The 20062-nt window shown below is 36.8% G+C and overlaps 1 protein-coding gene across 3 annotated transcripts in view; it reads left to right on the top strand.

Moving 5' to 3' along the window:
* The first annotated feature begins 431 nt into the window (after nucleotides 1–431).
* LOC108667474 (septin-7) overlaps nucleotides 432–20062 on the top strand; it is a 77257-nt gene continuing 57626 nt past the window's right edge. The window contains exons 1-3 of one of the 3 annotated variants that reach the window (XM_018154504.1): nucleotides 432–508; nucleotides 3113–3139; nucleotides 13681–13682. In XM_018154504.1, the coding sequence (XP_018009993.1) occupies nucleotides 493–508; nucleotides 3113–3139; nucleotides 13681–13682 (45 nt within the window). In that variant the 5' untranslated portion in view covers nucleotides 432–492. Of the gene's footprint in view, nucleotides 509–3112; nucleotides 3140–13680; nucleotides 13683–16094; nucleotides 16760–20062 lie in introns of those variants that run through there. The other 2 variants (XM_018154506.1, XM_018154503.2) reach the window with 2 other exon arrangements.

The following is a 20062-nucleotide window of genomic DNA, read 5'->3' as shown; positions in this document are numbered from 1 at the left end:
GAAATCCACAGCAAAAAATCGACACTCAATCGACGGGAAACTCGCTTGTGGAAATCCGGTAGTAAAATAGCAGTTTTTAGAAAGAGATTAGAGAAGTTGTCACAAAAGTTTCAGACTTATCTCATTGCCGTTTAAGGCACAGAATTTAAGGCAAAATCATTCGAAAAATATTTATAATTTCATCGAAAGGGTAAGGGTTGTAATAAGTTCCGAACAAGCCATTGTATTCGTCTAATAAAACAAAACTTACCTGCAATGTTGAATGCCCAAATGTGTGCAAAAGTGAATAAATGAATATTTTCAAAATTGCAAAGGTCATTTGTTCGACTATTTTGCTTTGTTTCTGCATATGTGGATTTATGTCAATAATGACACACCCTGGCGGATCAAACTTTGCGCTTTCCGCTGCTCAGTTGAACGTTGACATAAACAAAACAAGTGGTTCGATCGTTGGCGCCGCACGTCTAATACAGCTGTTATTTTTAGTGGCTGATGATGAATAAATCAGGTATGTTCATTGTTTTGTGTTTTTTATTACATCTTATTCGTAGATAATATTTTTACGATGATATCTCTATGCGGTTCATAGCTACACTATTTTCTTGTTATTTCTTCAAAAGTTCCAAGACGAGTGCCCAGTAAGTACTAAGTAGGAGGCCACTTTCAAATTCAAGTTGGAATCATCCTTTCAAGAATTGGTTCTTGCTGCGTTTTTTTGAAACATATTTACTGGTGAAACGTAAAATATTGAAAGGTTTATTTATAAATATTTTCTGCACAATAATCTCATTTTTTACTCATTAAGTTAATGAGCAATTGAGCATGGAAATTAGGCTAGTAGGCCTAGCATACTTGAATTTTTCAAAAGTAGCGTAGTACCTAGGAAAATAATGTGGGAATGTGGCCACTGGCCAGGGACTGTAAAGTGTAAGAGTGGAATTTTTCTACTTATTATTTATATTAATGGATTCTTGCAGATCCTAAATGACATATTTTTGATAAATTAGTAATCTAGCACCCCAACATTGAATTTTTGTATCATAATTTGTGTCAACAATTAAAAACTAAGAAAGAAAGTAAAACAAAAACAGTTGATTCATCTTGTTGGAATTGTGTTATAGGAATCTTGTTCTATGAATCTTGTTATTGTTATGGCTAAGGTTAACCAAACTGAAAAAAAACAAGCAAAAGCCACTCATGATTCATGAATGAATGCAACAAAAGTATCCATGTGCATGAATAATTTCTTACCTTTCTATGTTTTTCTGTTACAATTATGGATATATTTTAACCTGCAACTCCTATAAATTATGCATGAAATACCGAATGTTATCTGCAATTTTTTAAAAACTATGCCTGATATTTGTAATTCATTATTTTTTGGCTAACTTTTTAGCAGCTTATTGCTACAGTAATGCTACTTCCTCAAGTTTGGTCTGTCCACTGGCCAGGCACTTGGCCAAAGTAATAACTTGCCAAACTTGGGCAGAAACCATCAGTGAATTAGCCTAAATGCCTATGAATCTGGCCAATTTCATCTGTCTTTTTGGCCTTTTCCTATTTTCACTATTTTTTTAAATAAAACATGAAATGACCATTTTTATGTGCAATTTTAGGAAACTTATGCCCAATGTTCCAATTAGGGCAGCAGGCTAATACCTAGGGGGCCTTTTTAGAGCATTTTCTCATTTATGGAAAAAATGCACTATTGTGCTCGCCATCTCTGTCTGTCCGTCTGTGACTTCACGTTTTCGTCAACAAGAAAATGCGCTCTGTCACTCACTGCATTGATTACCAAGTTATATTTTTCTGACCCTAAACCCTAAAGTCATAAACATAATTCCTACTGCTGCCAATTTGGCTGCTTTATCTATTAGCAGTGCCAACAGATGTGACTGTAATCATGCAATTGTATCATGTAGCTGCATTTCATTGTAATGATTGTACATGCACATACTAGTGACTGTACCTAGTACCTATGTACAATGCCAGATTGTTGCTGCTTGCTCTGTGCAACTGTCAATGGCAATTGATATTTGCTCAGATTAAAATTGATCTTGCCCAAAGTGCCCAGTTGATTGGTTTCTTGGAGGTCATTTCACATGAGAAAATTTTTTCAAAAACATTCATCTTCCTGAAATAGGCTGAGAGGAAGGGAGGAGAGGGAGTAGATTTTAGATTAGTAAACCTGTTGAATAATCTATCTTCAAGTAAGAATTCTAATATTCTGTGAAAGATTTTATATTGCAAGCTACAAGTTCCCTGATTCCCAAAAATTTAAGTTGTCAGTAATAACAGCATAATACTTGTCTACAGTATCATATTGTTTTTAAATAGAAGAAAATTTGATCCTGGTTTATTTTAAAAGTGCTTCATTTTAACTGCTTCACAATTGTGTAACTGTTCTTGTCTTACTTGGAAGCAGACAGGCAAATTGTATCTATATCCACTTCACCAGCCTAGACAAGATTTCTCCTTCCATTTTTGTAGCCACAGGATTCTCTCTGAATGAATTACCTCTTACCTAATCATAAATAAAACTGCATGATTGAGCTGTGAGCATCAAAATTGTCTTAAATACAAGATGAAGTCAAGACTGTGTGTGAAGTAAAATGGTTTATTGTAACATTCAATTTTGAAGAATTTTCTTGTAAAAGTAATTTTAGCCTGCATTGTTGGAAAAATTCGCTCAATATTCAAGATTGGTAGGCATGGATGCCAAGGGGTGGTTCAGGCTCATTATTGGAGCTTTTGCATTATTTTCCATTTTTTATACTAGTTTTGAAACCTAATATTAGCTGCTGTAGTTTTAAGAACCTCAATACTGGTGATAATATTATTCTTTGGAAACTCAATTCTGCAGCTAGTGGTTTTGATTAAGAACCTTGCTGGGCAGCGTATCATGATTCAAGTAGATCTAGCTGTAGGAAATGTACCATGTTAATTTGAATGATGATGGTAGCAGATAAATCCCCATTTCTTTCAGTCAAAGAAATGTTCTTTTAGCAAATAGGTTTTAAATTAAAAAATCTGTTATATGTGCCATGGATTGCAGACCAGTTAATTTTGTAGCTATTCATATTATCTCTAAACTGAATAATTATTCTTGCAGCTGGCACCTATGCATCAGCACGAGCAGGTGAGCTTAAAGCCTGAAGGCTTTTTGCTTTTAACCTGACTAACCCTTGTTTTCTTTTATGGTGGCTATTTTCATTGACCTAACTAACCATTGTTGGGTTTATGGTGTAAGTTTCATTGACCTAACTAACCATTGTAAGGTTTGGAGGCTGGTTTCACTGACTTAACTATCCATGGTTGGTATTGGGGGCTAGTTTCATTGACTTGACTATCATTTGTTGGGTGCACCAAGTTCCACTGTTGTATGTCCTAATTCATGTTCTCCTCTGTGCCTGACACGACAAGGAGTCTTTTTCTCTGTACGTGGGTTTATATGTCATACATAGGAAACCTTTGTTAATAAAATCAGCTTATTATGTGTAAGAATGTGTTACGAAATCTGAAAACAACTAATTTAGTATTCAATTAACTGTTGTTATGGACAATCTTGTGCAATTTTTATGTGTGCACACTAAAAAAAATATAAATGATATTGACAATATAAAAATATTGTCAAAAAAATACCATAAAATGTGGTAACTTGGACGGTTTTTACTGTCAAGAGAAGAAAATTCCATAACTCGTAAAGTTCTTGCCTTGGATTAATTGTGTTGATGGCTCTTTAAGTACCATGAGATAACCTATAATTGCAATGAAGATGCATGCTTCATATGTTTGCTATGTGACTTTGTATCACAAAAAGGGAAGCACTAAGAATGGTCCAAATAACCCTGTTTCTCAACACTTCTTTATTATTATATATTAATCTTCTTAGCTTTTTTTGTAGTGAGTGTATCTCATCTATAAACATTGTTCAATGTTGAAGAAACTAACTCCGTGTTAGCTATCCTTTTTAAAATAAACATACCGTTACCATGCAATATTGTTGATAAACAAGGGCAAGCTAATTGGGCTTATTTGAACGCAATGATCTTGGAAACTAAATTATTGTTTACATTACTCTTCCTGGGAGCCTGGATTAGTCACGACTGTAACAAGGTTGTCACTAGAGACCATAGCATTGGTTATTCCTGATGTAGATTACCTGCTGGCGGGTTGTTCCTGATGGTGTTTTTGGTCTCTGGTTCACAGTTTTATGTTGAATGCTCTGCAGCGGGAGTATGAAATTGTGAAATTGTTAACAATTGGATTTGTTGAATTTCTTGAATAATTTAAGAGCCATCTACCTCTATGGATTCCACATCCTTATCGTGTTGAAAGTGTTTTTCAACACGTTTCAATTTCCAGTGATTCAATTTTTCAAATTTTATTTTCAATTTTCCCATTAGCATTCAATAGTGTTGAAAATGCAATTGCTGTGTACTCAGTTGTATTATAACATTTCTGTGCATAGACAATTCCTTAGATTTCAGAGTCCCGTTTTCTAATTGTTTTTCCTGCAACGATAATAGGTTTTAAACTGAAGTTATTATAAATTAAGAAATTCCAATTGACTCTCTACCGCCTGACATGAGTAACCGGAGCAATATTGTCACAAGCCTACTTCCCAAAAAGGATACGTTTTAGTGAACGCAAAATGACTCGCACTGATGGTTGCCGCCACGTACGACAACTTTAAAATGTTCTCTGTTGCGTACTACCGTCCTCAGGTTGCTATACTTCATAGTTTACGTATAATTTAAGTTGAAATTTATGTTCCTGGAGAGTGACAAACGGTGGTAGAGAGTTAAAAGACAAAGAAAATTAAGCCCCATATTTCGAATTTGAAACCTTTTAATATGTTCTTATTGAATTGATGCTTAACCTGACATTAAGAATAGATAATCCCTATTTAAGAATCCCATTCACCTAATGCAGTATCTCACAACCCCGTTCTTCTTAACCACTTTCATCATAATCACGTTTAACTTAGCCACGTTCCTAATCCGTTTGACCGCAACCCCGAATCTTCTCATTCATCTTCCTATAACCCCATTTCAATTAGCCCCATTCCTATTAACTCTTATGGCCATAATCTTTTTCAAATTAATCCAGTTTCATTTAATCGTGCTGTATATTTTTAAACAAAAATAATGTTTAATAATGAACAACCGGTTCAACGGCCATTTAGCATAAAATTCACAGTTAATTCACGTCTGAAATTGAAGTAAATAAAAATTTTGTGTTATAAATAAAATGTACACCCCTTTATCAAAATTAAATTTCAAAGTTTCAACATAAATTTCATCCTTTTTAGCATTTTCTCATTTATTGAAAGAAAGCGCCTTTGTGCTAGTTATGTCCGTCTGTCTGTCCGTCCGTGACAACGTTTTCGTTGACGAGAAAATGCGCTCTCTGTTACTCCCTGCAGTGAGTACTGAGTTATATTTTTAAGGTCTTCCGATTCCGCCATTCAAAATTGAGGCACGGCCTCATTTACTATCCGCATGCTAGGTATTTTTGATACGCGTTCGAAATGTAAATTGTACATGTAAATCTTCGTAAATTTACTTTATACAAGGCTTACATGGAACCTACGAATGAATTTCGCTAGTATATTATGGACTGGCAGCTTAACCTGGCGTTGCTCGATGTAGGCAAACCGCCGTGAAAATTTTCTAAACTCCCGGAATCCCGTTGCTAATTTTCAGACAAATGTAATGTTGCTAGGAAAAAATTCTGTAGCGATATGAGGTGAAATTCAGATCCCATTTCTAATCTTGAATGAAATTGTAATTTCGTATATTCTGAGAAAATCTTCATATCTATTAAATTATGAAAATAATTTTACAATAATTTTTTAATTTTAATACAAAACACTCTGAAACAAAAAAAAAAAAAAAGTCAAAACACTCTCAAACAAACACAAACCTTCTGTAAAATGTACTAGAATATGAAAAATAAAATCTCTACTGTACAATGGTCATAATTTAAAATGAATGTCTTCGTGTTCCCCATACAATGTTGCATTTGGGTGAATTGTGTTACTTTCTGATTACAACTCTCAAGTTTTTAGAGCAGATGTCATATAATGCATAAGTTATCATACGAATACTTGTAGCATTTCTAATGTCGATCTTACCATTATGCCTGATGGATTTGGAACATAACAAACGTCGCTTCTGAGGTCGTAATGAATTTTATAGCGAGTCTTGCATCAACACGAGAGGCGCGTGGTGCAACAGATGCGCGAGTGTTGATGCAGTGCTGCAATATGAGTGCTTCATTATACCTAAGCTCACTAGCCTTGGACGTGTCTCCACTCTCAGTTAGGCTTCGCCCCTGCCACTGTCAACTATGTTTCCTATGATCATTCGTCGTGTTTGGAGATTTTTTGTGGCATATTAATATTTTCGGTGGTTTGTTTTTCACTGTCTGGGACATAAATTTTAAGGATCTTCTTTGTCAACCGTTAAATTTAGATCAACGAGTCTATCTCGGGCGTCGGACGCCGATTTCTATTCCTATAATGAGGTGTAGGCAGAAACCTGTTTGCCAAATACAGGATTCTTATGTTTTACGATACACTGGCTTCTTAGTGAACGTTATATTGTTTATGTTCTTGTCTTAGAACTCATCGATATTCTAACCTGACTAGATTGATCATTGATTTCATGCATGGATTTCATATGTAATCCACGCGACCATTGTAGGATTAGTTAGCGTATTCATTGTACTACAGTTTCCGATGTGCGACTACTAGGTCTGGGATTACATCCGTTCCCTTATTTCTATTATCCCTCCGTATTTCATCATTTAGTATATAACTATCTTCTTTCGTACGTATTTTCACTTCGTCGTAATGCTCTTTCTCCGTATCTTCTCTTCCAGTTGCGCTGATAAAATTTTAAACAAGGTTGAAGCCAAAGCAACGCACGGCGCCAACCTTGTTTGAAATTTTCTTTTCAATACTGGAAAGATTATTGGGACTTAGCGCTCTAAACCGATCTTGGACTTCTGCCCGTCACATTGGTTTTCCATGTATTAATGAAAAACGTACCTCTCGTTTTACATTTTGTTTTCTATATTGACACAAGTGTCGGGATCTTGTGCTCCGTTTCGATCTGTGCCAGCTGCCTGTTTTATTGCAACGCGTTCCTTCAAGCCGGATGTTGACCGCTAGCCGCCTCTGCAGGCTGGTCCGCTCTATTTATCTTGAATCCTGCGGTCCATGTCCGTCCTTGTTGACTCCGCCATGTTACTTCTCTGTAATTCGGTCTCGTGGTTCGAAATTATTTCCTAGTCTCTCGAATCAAAGTTCAGGTCTTATTCGATTCGCTTTAGGGAATCTGCTATTTTTTTAACTGCTAAATTTTTACCTGATATTTTTGACACTGTATGTGGTAACTAATGTATTGATTAACTGGAGAATTCGAAATTAATTTTCGTATGGAAATTTGGGTTTAGCGTCTATTAATTTAAAGAAATTTTACTGCCGTAGTCGGCTTTAGTGAAACATTCGTTGAATTTTCAAAATGTGGAGTGGATCTGAAAACGATGTTGAGCGAGCCATCAAGATGGTGGATTCTTGTGGCGCTGAAATCAAGTCGCTTCGGTCGTCTATGCGGACCAGAGGTACGATGCTTTTATCCGTTTTTTTTTTACAATCTCGTTTATATAATTCTTACACGTTTTGATTATGTTGTGCGTCAACTGAGTTTTTTTAGTTGTCCTCCCAGCTTCGTTTGAATGTAAAATATTCAACTCATTTTATCTACCTAAAGAGATGGGGTGTAAATTACTTGTATCTTGGGCTGGAATAACTTGATACGTCAAAAATTCAACGCACTTTTTTACTGAATATGATGTAACTTTTTTGCATTCAAATTAAATGATGTAAGGTTAATAGGGGGGAGCATTCTGTTTCTTTACCGACTAAAAAATATATAAAGAAATAAATACGTTTTTAAATGGATTATTTATAATCCAAAAATCTAGCGTGGTCTCGATTTGCCTCAACTCCCATTTATGCTAATGAGATTTTAATTGGCACGTCCACCTATGCAAGGCCATGCCGTTCAACTGTGCACTGGTAGCGTATTGTAACTTTTCCATTGGAATATTGAATTGTTTTTTTAGACCTGAACAAACTATAACTCGCATTAGAAACAAACGTACGAATCTTTGGAAATGTCAAAAAAGGATCGATAACTTTCCTTACATTTTCCAAGTAATTATTCCTTATTTTGTTTATATTTGTTCCTGGTGTAACAAGCACATTCCTGTTAACTTTGTAGTTATTATTTGCAAGTAGTTTTACTCCGTATATTTCTATGATATCATCTGATCTTGTTCTAACTTATCAAAGTTGTAAAAGAAATATCAACAATATTGATATTTTGTTTGTGTTCAGTTTTATAATGTTCCTATACGTTGTGATTGATTTGTATGTTATCGACGAATAGTTCAATAACGCTATAACTTTGCAATTGAAATATCACCTGAAAAAATATTGTGGAAATTGTAACAATTGTAAACGGCGTTTGAACATTTTTATCAACATTTCATTTGCTCTTGATTACATTTAAGAGACAATCTGCACGGAATGTTTCGTCAGACTAGTTTAATACTCTTATCTATTTTATTTTGAAATTATTCTGATGATTAACAAAGAATAACATTGATGTCACTTGTTTGCTTAAATAGCAAATTAACTAAGATTTTAAAAGCAAATAATAGTCCACAAAAATTCATATCTTAATAGAAAGCGTTTCGAAGACCAGCTCCATCGTCAGTTCGTAGAATCTAGTGTTACAAATTAGAAACGTTTTCTATAAAGATGTGAATTTTTGTGGACTATTCTTTGCTTTTAAATTCTAGCAATAACATTTAGATGTAAAGTGAGCAACAGGGTACACACCACGGTCTCTGAGTTGACAGTTGAGTAGAGGTTTGTTGAGTGAAATATGAAGAATGGTCGTGCTCTGGTAGTCGTGCTGCCATGTGATACCAGCTTAATTTATACTGGTGTTATGTCCCTCTCTATACCTCGGTGTGTTGTGGCGGCTAAACCTGCTCCTGGATTAGCTTGTGCGCTACTAGTTTTAGGTGTACAAGGTTGGGCATGGACATACTGTCAGTCTGTGACTTACGTAGAATTCTGACAGAAAAATAGAAAATACTTTTTCATCCATTCCAGACAAGTGCTTTTGTTGCCTCATGTATCGTGCAAAGCAAGTCTGTGGAAAACGAGATTTCTCGAGCGAACTTTACTTGCGTGCCGAAATGTCCCAATACAACGGTAGTTGATAACTTATCTTCATTTGAGTTTGGTTAAATACGATTGGATGTAGAAAGTAGATTTATATGAAAGTACACGCTTAATGTGGGAGTTTGAAAGCTTTGTTGGAAGCATGTCTGCGAGGCGCTTTGAATAATCAGTGCCGTGTTTATTACAATTGAGGTAATTATGGGATATTCTCGATATCTTTGTTAGGAAACCTCAACGATTTTATAACTTGTTATAAAAATCGAAAACTTAGTAAAAAAATTCTTAGCTCGAGAGTAGCAAGAAAATTTTCACTTATCTGGCTTCTAATTGGAAAAATTTCACGTTTCCCCCCTGTTTATAGGGATAAATTAATTAAATTAATAATATAAATTAATTAATTATAAATTAATAAATATAAATTAATAATAAATTAATAAATAGGGATAAATTAATTAATTAATAAATTAATTAAATTCCCCTGCGCCCATTGTATCCGTGTTGACTTAATTCCTCCTTTAATTGATCGTTTGAGCTTTAACATTGTGCTTGAAAGCTGCATATTTTGACTAACAATTCTTCCTAGCTTCTTAAACTTTTTCAATTTGAGAATCAGAATTGATGTAAGACTACAGCAACGGTAATATGACATTTTACGTTGAGACAACGTTGATGAAAACTTATCTGAACTAGATCAATTTGTTACCAACGTTGTTTCGTTATGTCTTAATTGCCTGGTCTTCTCAGTAAATAATTTATTCTACGTATTGAATAGAATTACGTAACCTGGATACATGCTGTTTTTATAATTTTTCACACTTCGCAGCTGTACTTCCTGTTCATTGTCTTTTCGTTGTTTGTTATCCGCTCTCGACGTTTTTGTTTCTCGTAACTCGTGCCTACGGATGAGTATGTAAACGCCGTATTCATGTTGACCGCGTTATGACAATTCTTTCATACGTACCTCGAGTGTATAATTGGCACAGGCAACATCTTCACAAGGGTTTCCACGTATCATTGCTTCTCCTGAGTTGTAGCTATATTCAATTTGTATTTAATATTTCTTAAAATACTCACATCGGTTATAGTTAAAAACCTAACACACTATGGCTTACATCAAAGTTGGGCCAAGTTTATTGTAAGCCAAGGTATTGATTTCTAAAAAGTTATTTGGTTTCCTTGTAATATCTTTTATTGTTTTTTTTTTTGTTCAGTTCCATATTAACTTTTCCTCTAGAATCAAGCTATGAAAGCAGAGCGAAAAGTTCGCTGCAATATCCATGTTCTGATATAAATTGAGTGTGAATGTTACGCACCTCAGGTCAATGTTTTTTATCGTGGATCTAAGTCCTGTTGTTCAAGTTTTATTGAAATGAACATTTTCGCTTGGTTAGCAAATGAGTGGCTCGCTAAGTGAATTTATTCATCGTCATCTCAAATTACTCAATCCACAATAATATTCGGTTTATGGGCTACCGACGCTGTAACAGCTCAAAGTTGTTTATGCAGTGAATTTTCTGCTCATGGTGTATCGTCACGCTATTTAATTACAGGGCCGCGTACGTGCGGCGCCGGCATGCGAGGTGTTGTCCCGCATTCCGTACGGTTCTCTCTACTCTGTTGCTTGTTCCTTGATATCGACGGCTGCTTTGTCATCTCTTAGCCACCTCAACACACCTGTTGCCTCGAGACGCGTTTGTCACTGGAGGCTTTGCTACCAGTTGTCGCTGTGTTCCAGTTGAATTCCGGTACGATAATGCTTTGGAAATTTAGGCTCTTGTGTGTCGTTCAAACGCTGCTCAGATGTCTAGAGAATTTTTTAAAGTATTTCAACAAAACGTTTAATATTTAATAGTTAATGTTGCTCTCATTAATTATTCTTACTTTATTTGCATCTTGGAAATAAAATATTTCCTCTCGCTCACGTGACTAATTCCTCATTGTAATTGTCCAAGTATCCCTAAAGAAGTTCATCGTAAACCCCTTATGATGGCTTGGTCATCGTTAGGTTCGGGTGCTATTACTACCATTTTAGAAATCCTGCTTAAAATTTTATTTTTTCTTCATTGCCAAATGTGACCGTATCATTTCGGTCAACCCAATGTCTGCGTGCTCGACTTATCCTTCGTTGTAGTGGCTGCATGCACGACTCGTACCTCGATGCAGTGGCTGCATGCACGACTCGTACCTCGATGCAGTGGCTGCGTGCACGACTCGTACCTCGATGCAATGTCGCATGCACGACTCGTACCTCGATGCCTTTGCTGCATGCACGACTCGTACCTCGATGCAGTGGCTGCATGTACGACTCGTACCTCGATGCAATGCCCGCATGCACGATTTTATGACTGCTGGCAAGCCATTTACGAGGCAGCATCAAAGATCGTCAGTTTAGCAAAGCTTTGATTGCCCTCAGCGCTACTGAACGCTCGCTCCACCGCCGCATGAATAACGATGTCTTTCACTCCCGAGAGACTCTCATCACTCAATTGCTCTCCTCTTGCACTTAAAATCTTCTTCACAAGTCCTTCGCTTCTTGTTTCCTTTTCTTGGGTCTTGGAATTCCGCCTCTTGGGTTATCTAATTAATGGATAACATATTCACTTTGTTAACAAAAATATTATTTACAAATAGTTTAGTAGAATCGGTTGCCAAACTTGCCATTCTTGCGTGTTTAGACTCCAGTGATGTGTGCTAGTTTAGATTGCGGTTGCAACTGTTCGTTATCATAAAAGTTCTTTTTCTATAGTGCATTATAGTCGGCAGCCGAAAGATTTTCGTCTTGAAGTGAGCTCAGACAATTTCTGTATTATATTCATTGCGAATACATCGTACCGTCGCTGAAGTTGATGGATCGGTATTTTCTCCTACAAATTTCCGTATGGTAGATCGGTAATCGTATGGTAGATCGGTAATCGTATGGTAGATCGGTAATCGTATGGTAGATCGGTTATCGTATGGTAGATCGGTTATCGTATGGTAGATCGGTTATCGTATGGTAGATCGGTTATCGTATGGTAGATCGGTGATCGTATGGTATATCGTTGATCGTATGGTAGATCGGTAATAACAGTTTTTGACCAAGTAGGTCGCTGGCTGTGTGTTGCAGTGCAGACAGCTCGGAAGGTCTGTATTTTGATAGCTCAACAGCTGTGCAGGGAAGCTCCTTACAAAGCACGCTCAAGAAAATGAATGTGTCATTGTCCAAAAGAGGTGCACTTTTTTACCCTATGCGGGAACAGGGAGCAGACGTAACACTGATAAGCCCTTCTGCCAAGCCCAACTGAGTCAGGATGACCCATGACGAAAATTGCATTGCTATATGGACAAAATTGCATTCATTTCTCTTAGAGCTCACGTGGTATATACGGTCTCTACTGTGCTGCAGTGTTTCACGTGTCACGCTCTGTTCTTCCTTGCCATGCTGTTTCTTTACTTCAATATGCTTTATGCATGTGGTGTGAATTTTTATTCCCTGTAGAAATGCATATGCATGCGTCATTAACACAGTTAGTTTATTGCATTTCTCTGATGCATGTTATTTATTGTCAACCTTTTTTGTAATCTTTTCGTATCTATGAGCGAAACTTTGAAACTCCTGTTTCCTGTAGCAGTATTTAGCAAATAATTAATTTTTCAAATTCCATGGATTCTGAGCTAAATTTTCGGGGATGCAACGTGCTCCATTTTGAGCGACGTCACACACTTCATAGCTTGCGTAATTATATGATCTTAATTCTGTTTATTAAATGATTTAACTCGTATGGAGTGGAAGCGATATTATGATTGTGATTGTGAAGCGTACTATAATTTTCCTTATATATGCATGCTATATATGCGAGTCAGAAACCGGTTTACTTTGTTTATGGTATTATTGACTCGGATTTGTGCATGTTTTAAAAACCAGTTAAGTTGCCTCAGTTTTGCCACTAATTCTATTTAGATGTTCTTTCTTTGTTATCTTGGTCTGAGAAGAAAGGTGTGGACTCTATCCCTCTCTCATCGTCTTTCCCTCTATCTATCCCTCTCTCATCATCCTACAGTCTACACTCTACACCCACAACTCGTCTAACGTACGTAAAGTACAAACTTGTCAGGCATACGTAAAATTGAAAGCTATAAGTTATCGACATACCTGGACAAGATTGATAGATTTCTGCAACGAATTAAATTTCGAAAATTTAACTAGTAATTCTTTTTCAGCCTGTGAAGGCTTTTGGATTGTACTTGATTTACAGATTGTGTTTCTTAGTAAGAAAATGACTTCTTTGTTATTAGAGAACCTCGCAGTCGTTTTCCTGTTAATCATGCATGCAGGTGTTTCATATAATGAAGCTTTTCAATAGCCAATTTTCCTCTACTTTCTGGATATGTTGAAGAAAAATGTGTCGCCAGACGCTATTGTGTTGTAAAAGCGGTGACTCGTGCACCTGTTTTGTGCTGCGACACTTTGCTGTCCCTATCGACGTTCTAAGTCGTATCGAAGCGAGCCACCTATAGACTGTCTGAGATTTCTAGTTAGAGGGTCGATACATCAAGTTGTCATATTAGGCGATCTATGGTCTAGTGTGTATGGTATCCATGAGAGGGCGAGAGTGACAGGGACACTTGATATATTCGGTGCCGCTACTGCCGTTCACAGTTTAGTTCTTCGCTCATGTTCTATTTTTATTTAATCCTTGTCGGACAGCAAAGTACAAATACACCGACACTAGGCACTATTGTTAGGTTTCAAGATGATTCAGTCTGACGAGGGTTGAAAGTGTTTGAGGAATCGGCATGTTTAGTGTCTCATATTACCGGTACTATTATTTCATATTATAAATATACGAGAAAAAGGTTTTCCGTGCGCGAGAAAGTAGGATGAATTTAGTATATTTACAAATGACTCGATCAATCAAGAATGTTTGGTGTTCACGTGCAAGTAACTCTCAGTTGGGAAACCTGTTTCGGATCTGAAATTTATTATGGCGTTGCTTGAGGCTACAGCTTTCATTTTTTATGGAATCTTGAAACCAGCACCAAACGGGCACGGTTTCATGAACGTCTGATCAAAATCGTGCAAGAATTCCTCAATTTTGAAACCTATTCAATCATCTAATTCTTGTTCAACATTGTTATGTGTGGTTTGAATTAGTGTAAAATGACTCCAGCAAAACTTGTCGTTAGCTTCTAATTCGTTTCGATGCAACTGGAATCGTAACCCGTACACCGCGATTGTATCAGTAGCAGCGGGCGCCGTATTGGGGCGGTCCAGTAGGCAGTTGCGGACAACCCGCAGTCCGGCGCTGCCTATCGTTGCGCAAGGTGTGGCTCAGCGTCGTCGCCGGTGTCTCTACATAAGCAGATCCTTGTCTTGCTCCTTTTACTGTTTGCGCCTCCCCTTGTGTCCCGGACGTTGCGTGGTGCTGAGACTTCAGTGAAGCTTTCATAGATACACATTCTTGTGTATAGATGCCCTCAGGATAGAGTATCAACTTAGCAACGCGAGGGACTTGTTAATCCGTGTCATTAGCGTCTAGTTTTGGTGATCGAGAAATGTTGCCCTATCTTCAAGATAGTAATGCAAGATGAGCTCACTATCCTGAACAATGCGTGTGTGTAATAGTGAGGACTTTCTTTCAGTTCAGATTGGGGAATCAAACAAACAGATTCTTTCGGTTGTATTGAGTAATGCTTTATTTCCTATCTACTTCGGATTCTTCCTACATTCTCACGGGGAAAGTTTTTCGAGCATGCAGTTTTCTCTAGTTCTTTGGCTTCAATTTATTGTTGCCGAAATATTGCAACGGTTATTATGAAATGTGATTATCATACTTATGTAATGTGATTTATCATAATACATTTGGTTTTTAATCGTTTGAAGTTCAATACTACTTCATTTCGTTTTGCTCATTTTCACATTCGCCGGCGTTTCATATTTTCAATAGAAATCTATCTATTTCCCGTCCAAATAACAAATTTATTTTATCTCTTTACGCATGGACGGCAGTCGTTATATATCAGTTATTATCTATACGTTATTGAGGTCGTTTCATGATGACGTTTTCCTTGAATTGGAATATTGATATATAAATTTCATAATGACACTGAACATCGCCTACATTTAATTGAAATTAAGTGAAAAGTAACCATATTAAATCTGTGCGAGGTATCGCAGTTGCTTTAGTTCGTGTTTGCCAAGTTACTTAATCCGCATTGAAAATTAGCGGCGATCATTGATCGGCTTGATGGGCGGCCAGAGATAATCCTGCCATAATTTATCTGAGGGATCATCAGCGTGTGAAGGAATTAAGAAGCTTGCCAGGAGCTGACGCGAGCTGTTAATCTTCAATGAGAACTCAGTACCATGAATAATGCCATTCATGGGAACACCTTGCACATCTCAAGCTTTCTTCTGCAACTAGCGAATGTGCTGTGTGTAGTACTTTAGTACTACATTTCTTTGTAAAATTCCGTAAATTCATTAAAATAAAATAAAAGTACCGTTAATTCTTTAAATGTTTTTTTTTTAAATGTAGCTTTGTTTGATGCTGCTTCATCTAAAAATTTTTTTCATTTCACAAACATAATTCGGAGTGAACATTATTCGAACACAAACATTATTCGAAGTGAAAGTCACCAAGCGAATATTCCAGCTCTTAAAAAGCAGTCATTTTAGCCTGATCGTATTTGTTCCTGTCTCTAATTTCACACGTTTTATTAGGCTTGTCAGTTGTATTATATAAATGTGATCCAAACACTTGGAAAATTTTCATGTCGTGCATCAACTTGCTTTCTCTTAACAGCTATTCTAAAGTATTATTTTTTACTTCTTATTTTTTACTTCTTATTTTTCAGTGAACTTGGTGTATCTGCAAGAGTGTATTGTATATGTTATTGTTAAATATTCATGCAACTAATTGCAGTATTCACTTTTCCTCCGCTGGCGTGACGTCTCATCCGTGTCTACACCATTGACTTCTAATGACTTGAACCACCGAAAATTTTCCACAATTTTTTCTGCATTTTCCTGCACTAACATTGACACACACCACACTATTGTTCCGATCTGAAACGTATCCTGAAATTACCTTGTAAACATGGCGACATTAAAACCTGAACCAATGAATTAACTCGGTCCTACTTACCATGACCCTCTTTCACTGATCGTGTGTCATCGTTGATACAATCATGACTGATACCTCCGTATCTGGCGGTTCTCCGCTCTCGATTGCATCTCTCAAAACCTCCACTTACAAATCCGTTCTTGAGGGCGTCCGTGTATTGCCTCCTTCCATCACACCTCCTTCTCCTAAATCTCCTGTACATGACTATGAAACTATTGACGATGACGACGATGACGATGACGTTGATGACAATGACAACACCATCGGGTACGATGATGTCGATATCTTGGACGCCCTCGATGGTATCGATGATGATGATCCTGGGGATGTGAATGATCCGTTCTCCACGTCGCTGCCTCCTGTCAAACCATCGCGTGCAACAGCGGTGAGTAATAATATCTGTTTTTGTTGTAAACCCTCAAGCAAATAAATTATTTTGTACGTTTAAATGATCGCGCAACAGAGGTGAATAGTAATCTTAATTTTTTTATTGGATCCCTTGTTCCTGAAGAAAAATTTTATAATTCTCGCGTGACAGCTGCGAGAAACAAACCTAGTTTTTTGTAGGTCCTAAATAACCAATGAATAATTTTATGTTTTAATTCACGCGCTGCATCAGTGAGTAACCCTCTTATCACTTCCGTTACAATCATCATACAGAAATCACATCCGTTTGCTCAGTAATCCTGAATATGCGGGATTTCCAATTATTATCGTTCTCTATTTCACATGAGAATCGTTACTTAGATATTAAAAATAAATCATGAGGGCCTATCCAGCTTGGAACTGGCACTCTTCTCTCATGTCCTACTCTGCGCTGCTCGAACGCCGATTTTAAATTCCATGTTGTTCACAATCGGTAGATTGTGACCCTAAGAAACATTATACATGTGATTATTTTATCTATGATGAGCGAATCACTATACATGTGATCATCTTATCTATGATGAGGTAATGACTATGTGATTATCTATAATTCATTTTCATCGAATTAAATTCGTGTAATTAAGAATCATCTCCTGATTCTATGCGAATATTAATTTTTGATGAACTTAAATTAAGATTCATATAAGAAATTGAAAATGAAAGCTGAATATTTTTGTGTATTTCACGGCACAAGCCCGTCAAGATCGTGTTGCTCGAGATGCGCGTAGACAACAGAGCGCCCTTCATCCGGCACCTTTGCACCTCATCGAGTGTTACACAGTGGCACACCATCGGCTTATGGGAGGCACATCAGCGGCCAACCATGACACGACAGTAATTTTTGTCGCTGAAGCTGGGATGGTTCTTGGCCAGACAAGCGCGCTATTCACGCTACCGCCGCATATCCTCTGCAACGCCTGGAATGTGCCGGCTCGACGGTGTTCATATACAATATATAAGATCCTCAATTTGTTTTTGCTTCGGCTTAGGTATACAGTCATTTGCCTGGTACTTCCATAAGAGTTTTTGCCACGCTAAGATGCTTGCAGTCTTGACCAGATTGACGCTGGTGCAGGTCAAATGAACTCTGTCTATATTATGGGGTACAGAAAATTGGTCCTATTAGTTCTCTCTGCATGGTTGAAGACTTCTATAGTTGTAAATGTATGGTAAATTATTTATCTTATTCTTACGCGTAGACACCTTTTGGCCTCTCGCATTTAACCCTAAAATTGCATCTGAAGATTTTTGAAGAGAATTCTTTACGACGCAGATTGACTCTGATTCATTAATAGTGTGAAATGTCATGGTGTTTTAGGCGCTTCTCATTCAATAATCATTCAATAATGTTGAGTGTCTTTCTATAGTTGTACCGCGTTGGACATTGCCATGTATGGTATTTGACCTGCTGTGATGTGTGGGTGAGTGCCAGATATTCACCGTAATTGATTTATAGCGTACGGGTGGCACTCTGGCTGTTTGTGGGGTTACATTTTTGCGGGTAGTTCTTATAGGGAGAGGCAGAACCTTGCTTGCGGCTGCAGTGATCTGTTGAGTGGTGTGGTGGTTTCCTTCTTAACGCTGATTTTTATACACGAACACTCCTGTCTTAGAATCGGGACTGAATTTAAGCGTCGACGGCTCTTCGTCAATCTGACATCTGATGTTGAAATGACGTTGAATAAACGTTGTTTCAACGAAGTCATCTCACAATCAACGTCGTTTCAAGTTCATTTTCCTTGTGGGGACTGTCATCAAGCTATCGTTGTATTCTTCGATAGTGAGTGTATATGCATGACTGTGTTGTGTGTTGGTATTCATGATACTATGACTAGTGTGATCAGACATGGTGATCTTCGTTACCCGGCTTGTCATTTAACCTCGAGAAGATTAAAAGGCGTGTTTATTTTGAAATATCGCGACATTGAACACCAGAGCAAAGATTTGCTAATGATTCATTATTTCGAAATCGCAAGATGTTTAGTTTATTTAAACGAAGAAGCGTTTTTAATTTTCTCGTTTACTGACAACATTCAATAATACTGAATCGAATTTTCATTGCCAAGTATTTCGAATTTCGCCACGCGAATCCCATTGGAGATGAGGGCTTGTGGGAATTATTTCTTCTGTATGTCTAGTCTGACTCTGCGGAACACATGGCTGCCATAGGCTAAACATTTATGCTGGGCTGTGGGCCGCTTGCTTGTGCGCTTCAGCCTCGTCATCGTCTGTACACAAATTATTATGCACTTGTTTTCATTGTAACTCATTACATTATGTTTTGTCATAATTTAATTCGACTCGTTAGATTATGTATTGTCATAATTTAATTCGACTTGTTAAATTATGTTTTGTCATAATTTAATTCAACTCGTTCAATTATGTATTGTCATAATTTAATTCAACTCGTTCAATTATGTATTGTCATAATTTAATTCAACTCGTTCAATTATGTATTGTCATAATTTAATTCAACTCGCTAAATTATGTATTGTCATAATTTAATTCAACTCGTTAAATTATGTATTGTCATAATTTAATTCGACTCGTTAAATTATGTATTGCCATGATTTAATTCTACTCGTTAAATTATGTATTGTCTCGCATTGTTTGAAATTAACCAAGGTAATCTTTGACGCAATTTTGAAGACATAAAATAACTTGATTTGGTTATCAAGTTGATTAGTTGCTGTGAACTATGAAGATCGTTTTAGCATAGGCAAAGAAAAAAACCGTAACGTGTCATAGTGGGAATGATCTCCATTTTAATTTGTCATTTGTTGCTGCTTATTTCAATTTCAGTCACTCTGTTTATTTTGTGAGATGACCAAAAAAAAGTTGATTTGGATGAGTCACCCCGGCAATAAATTTTCTATGTATAAAATTTTCAGGTACGGAAGAAAACCGTTGCCGCGAGTGGGAGACTATTCTTTTTTCTAATTTTGCTACATCGAGATTAGAAATGAATTGAATTTTTCTGTTTGAATTTGAGGTTATTGGCTCCGACTATAAACCATTTCGTTGTTAGAGGGTACTTGGTTTCCTGAAGCTTGAGGTTAACATAGATCGTAATTATTGTAAGAAGATCTTAATTATTTTGTCAAGTTATGAATTTGTATCACAGTAAAAAAAATTCAATTACTTTTCGAAAATCGATCCACTTAAAAGAAAGACGTTACTGAGAATGTGGAACATATTTCAGCACGGCGTTGATCGAGATTGACCATGAACAAAAAGTAATTTATTTTGTTAACCCTCCAAA

Source organism: Hyalella azteca, unplaced genomic scaffold (genome assembly GCF_000764305.2).
Source record: "Hyalella azteca isolate HAZT.00-mixed unplaced genomic scaffold, Hazt_2.0.2 contig2766, whole genome shotgun sequence".
Classification (NCBI taxonomy): domain Eukaryota; kingdom Metazoa; phylum Arthropoda; class Malacostraca; order Amphipoda; family Hyalellidae; genus Hyalella; species Hyalella azteca.
Note: the sequence above shows the minus strand (reverse complement) of the source record. Positions and strands in the feature narration are given on the sequence as shown.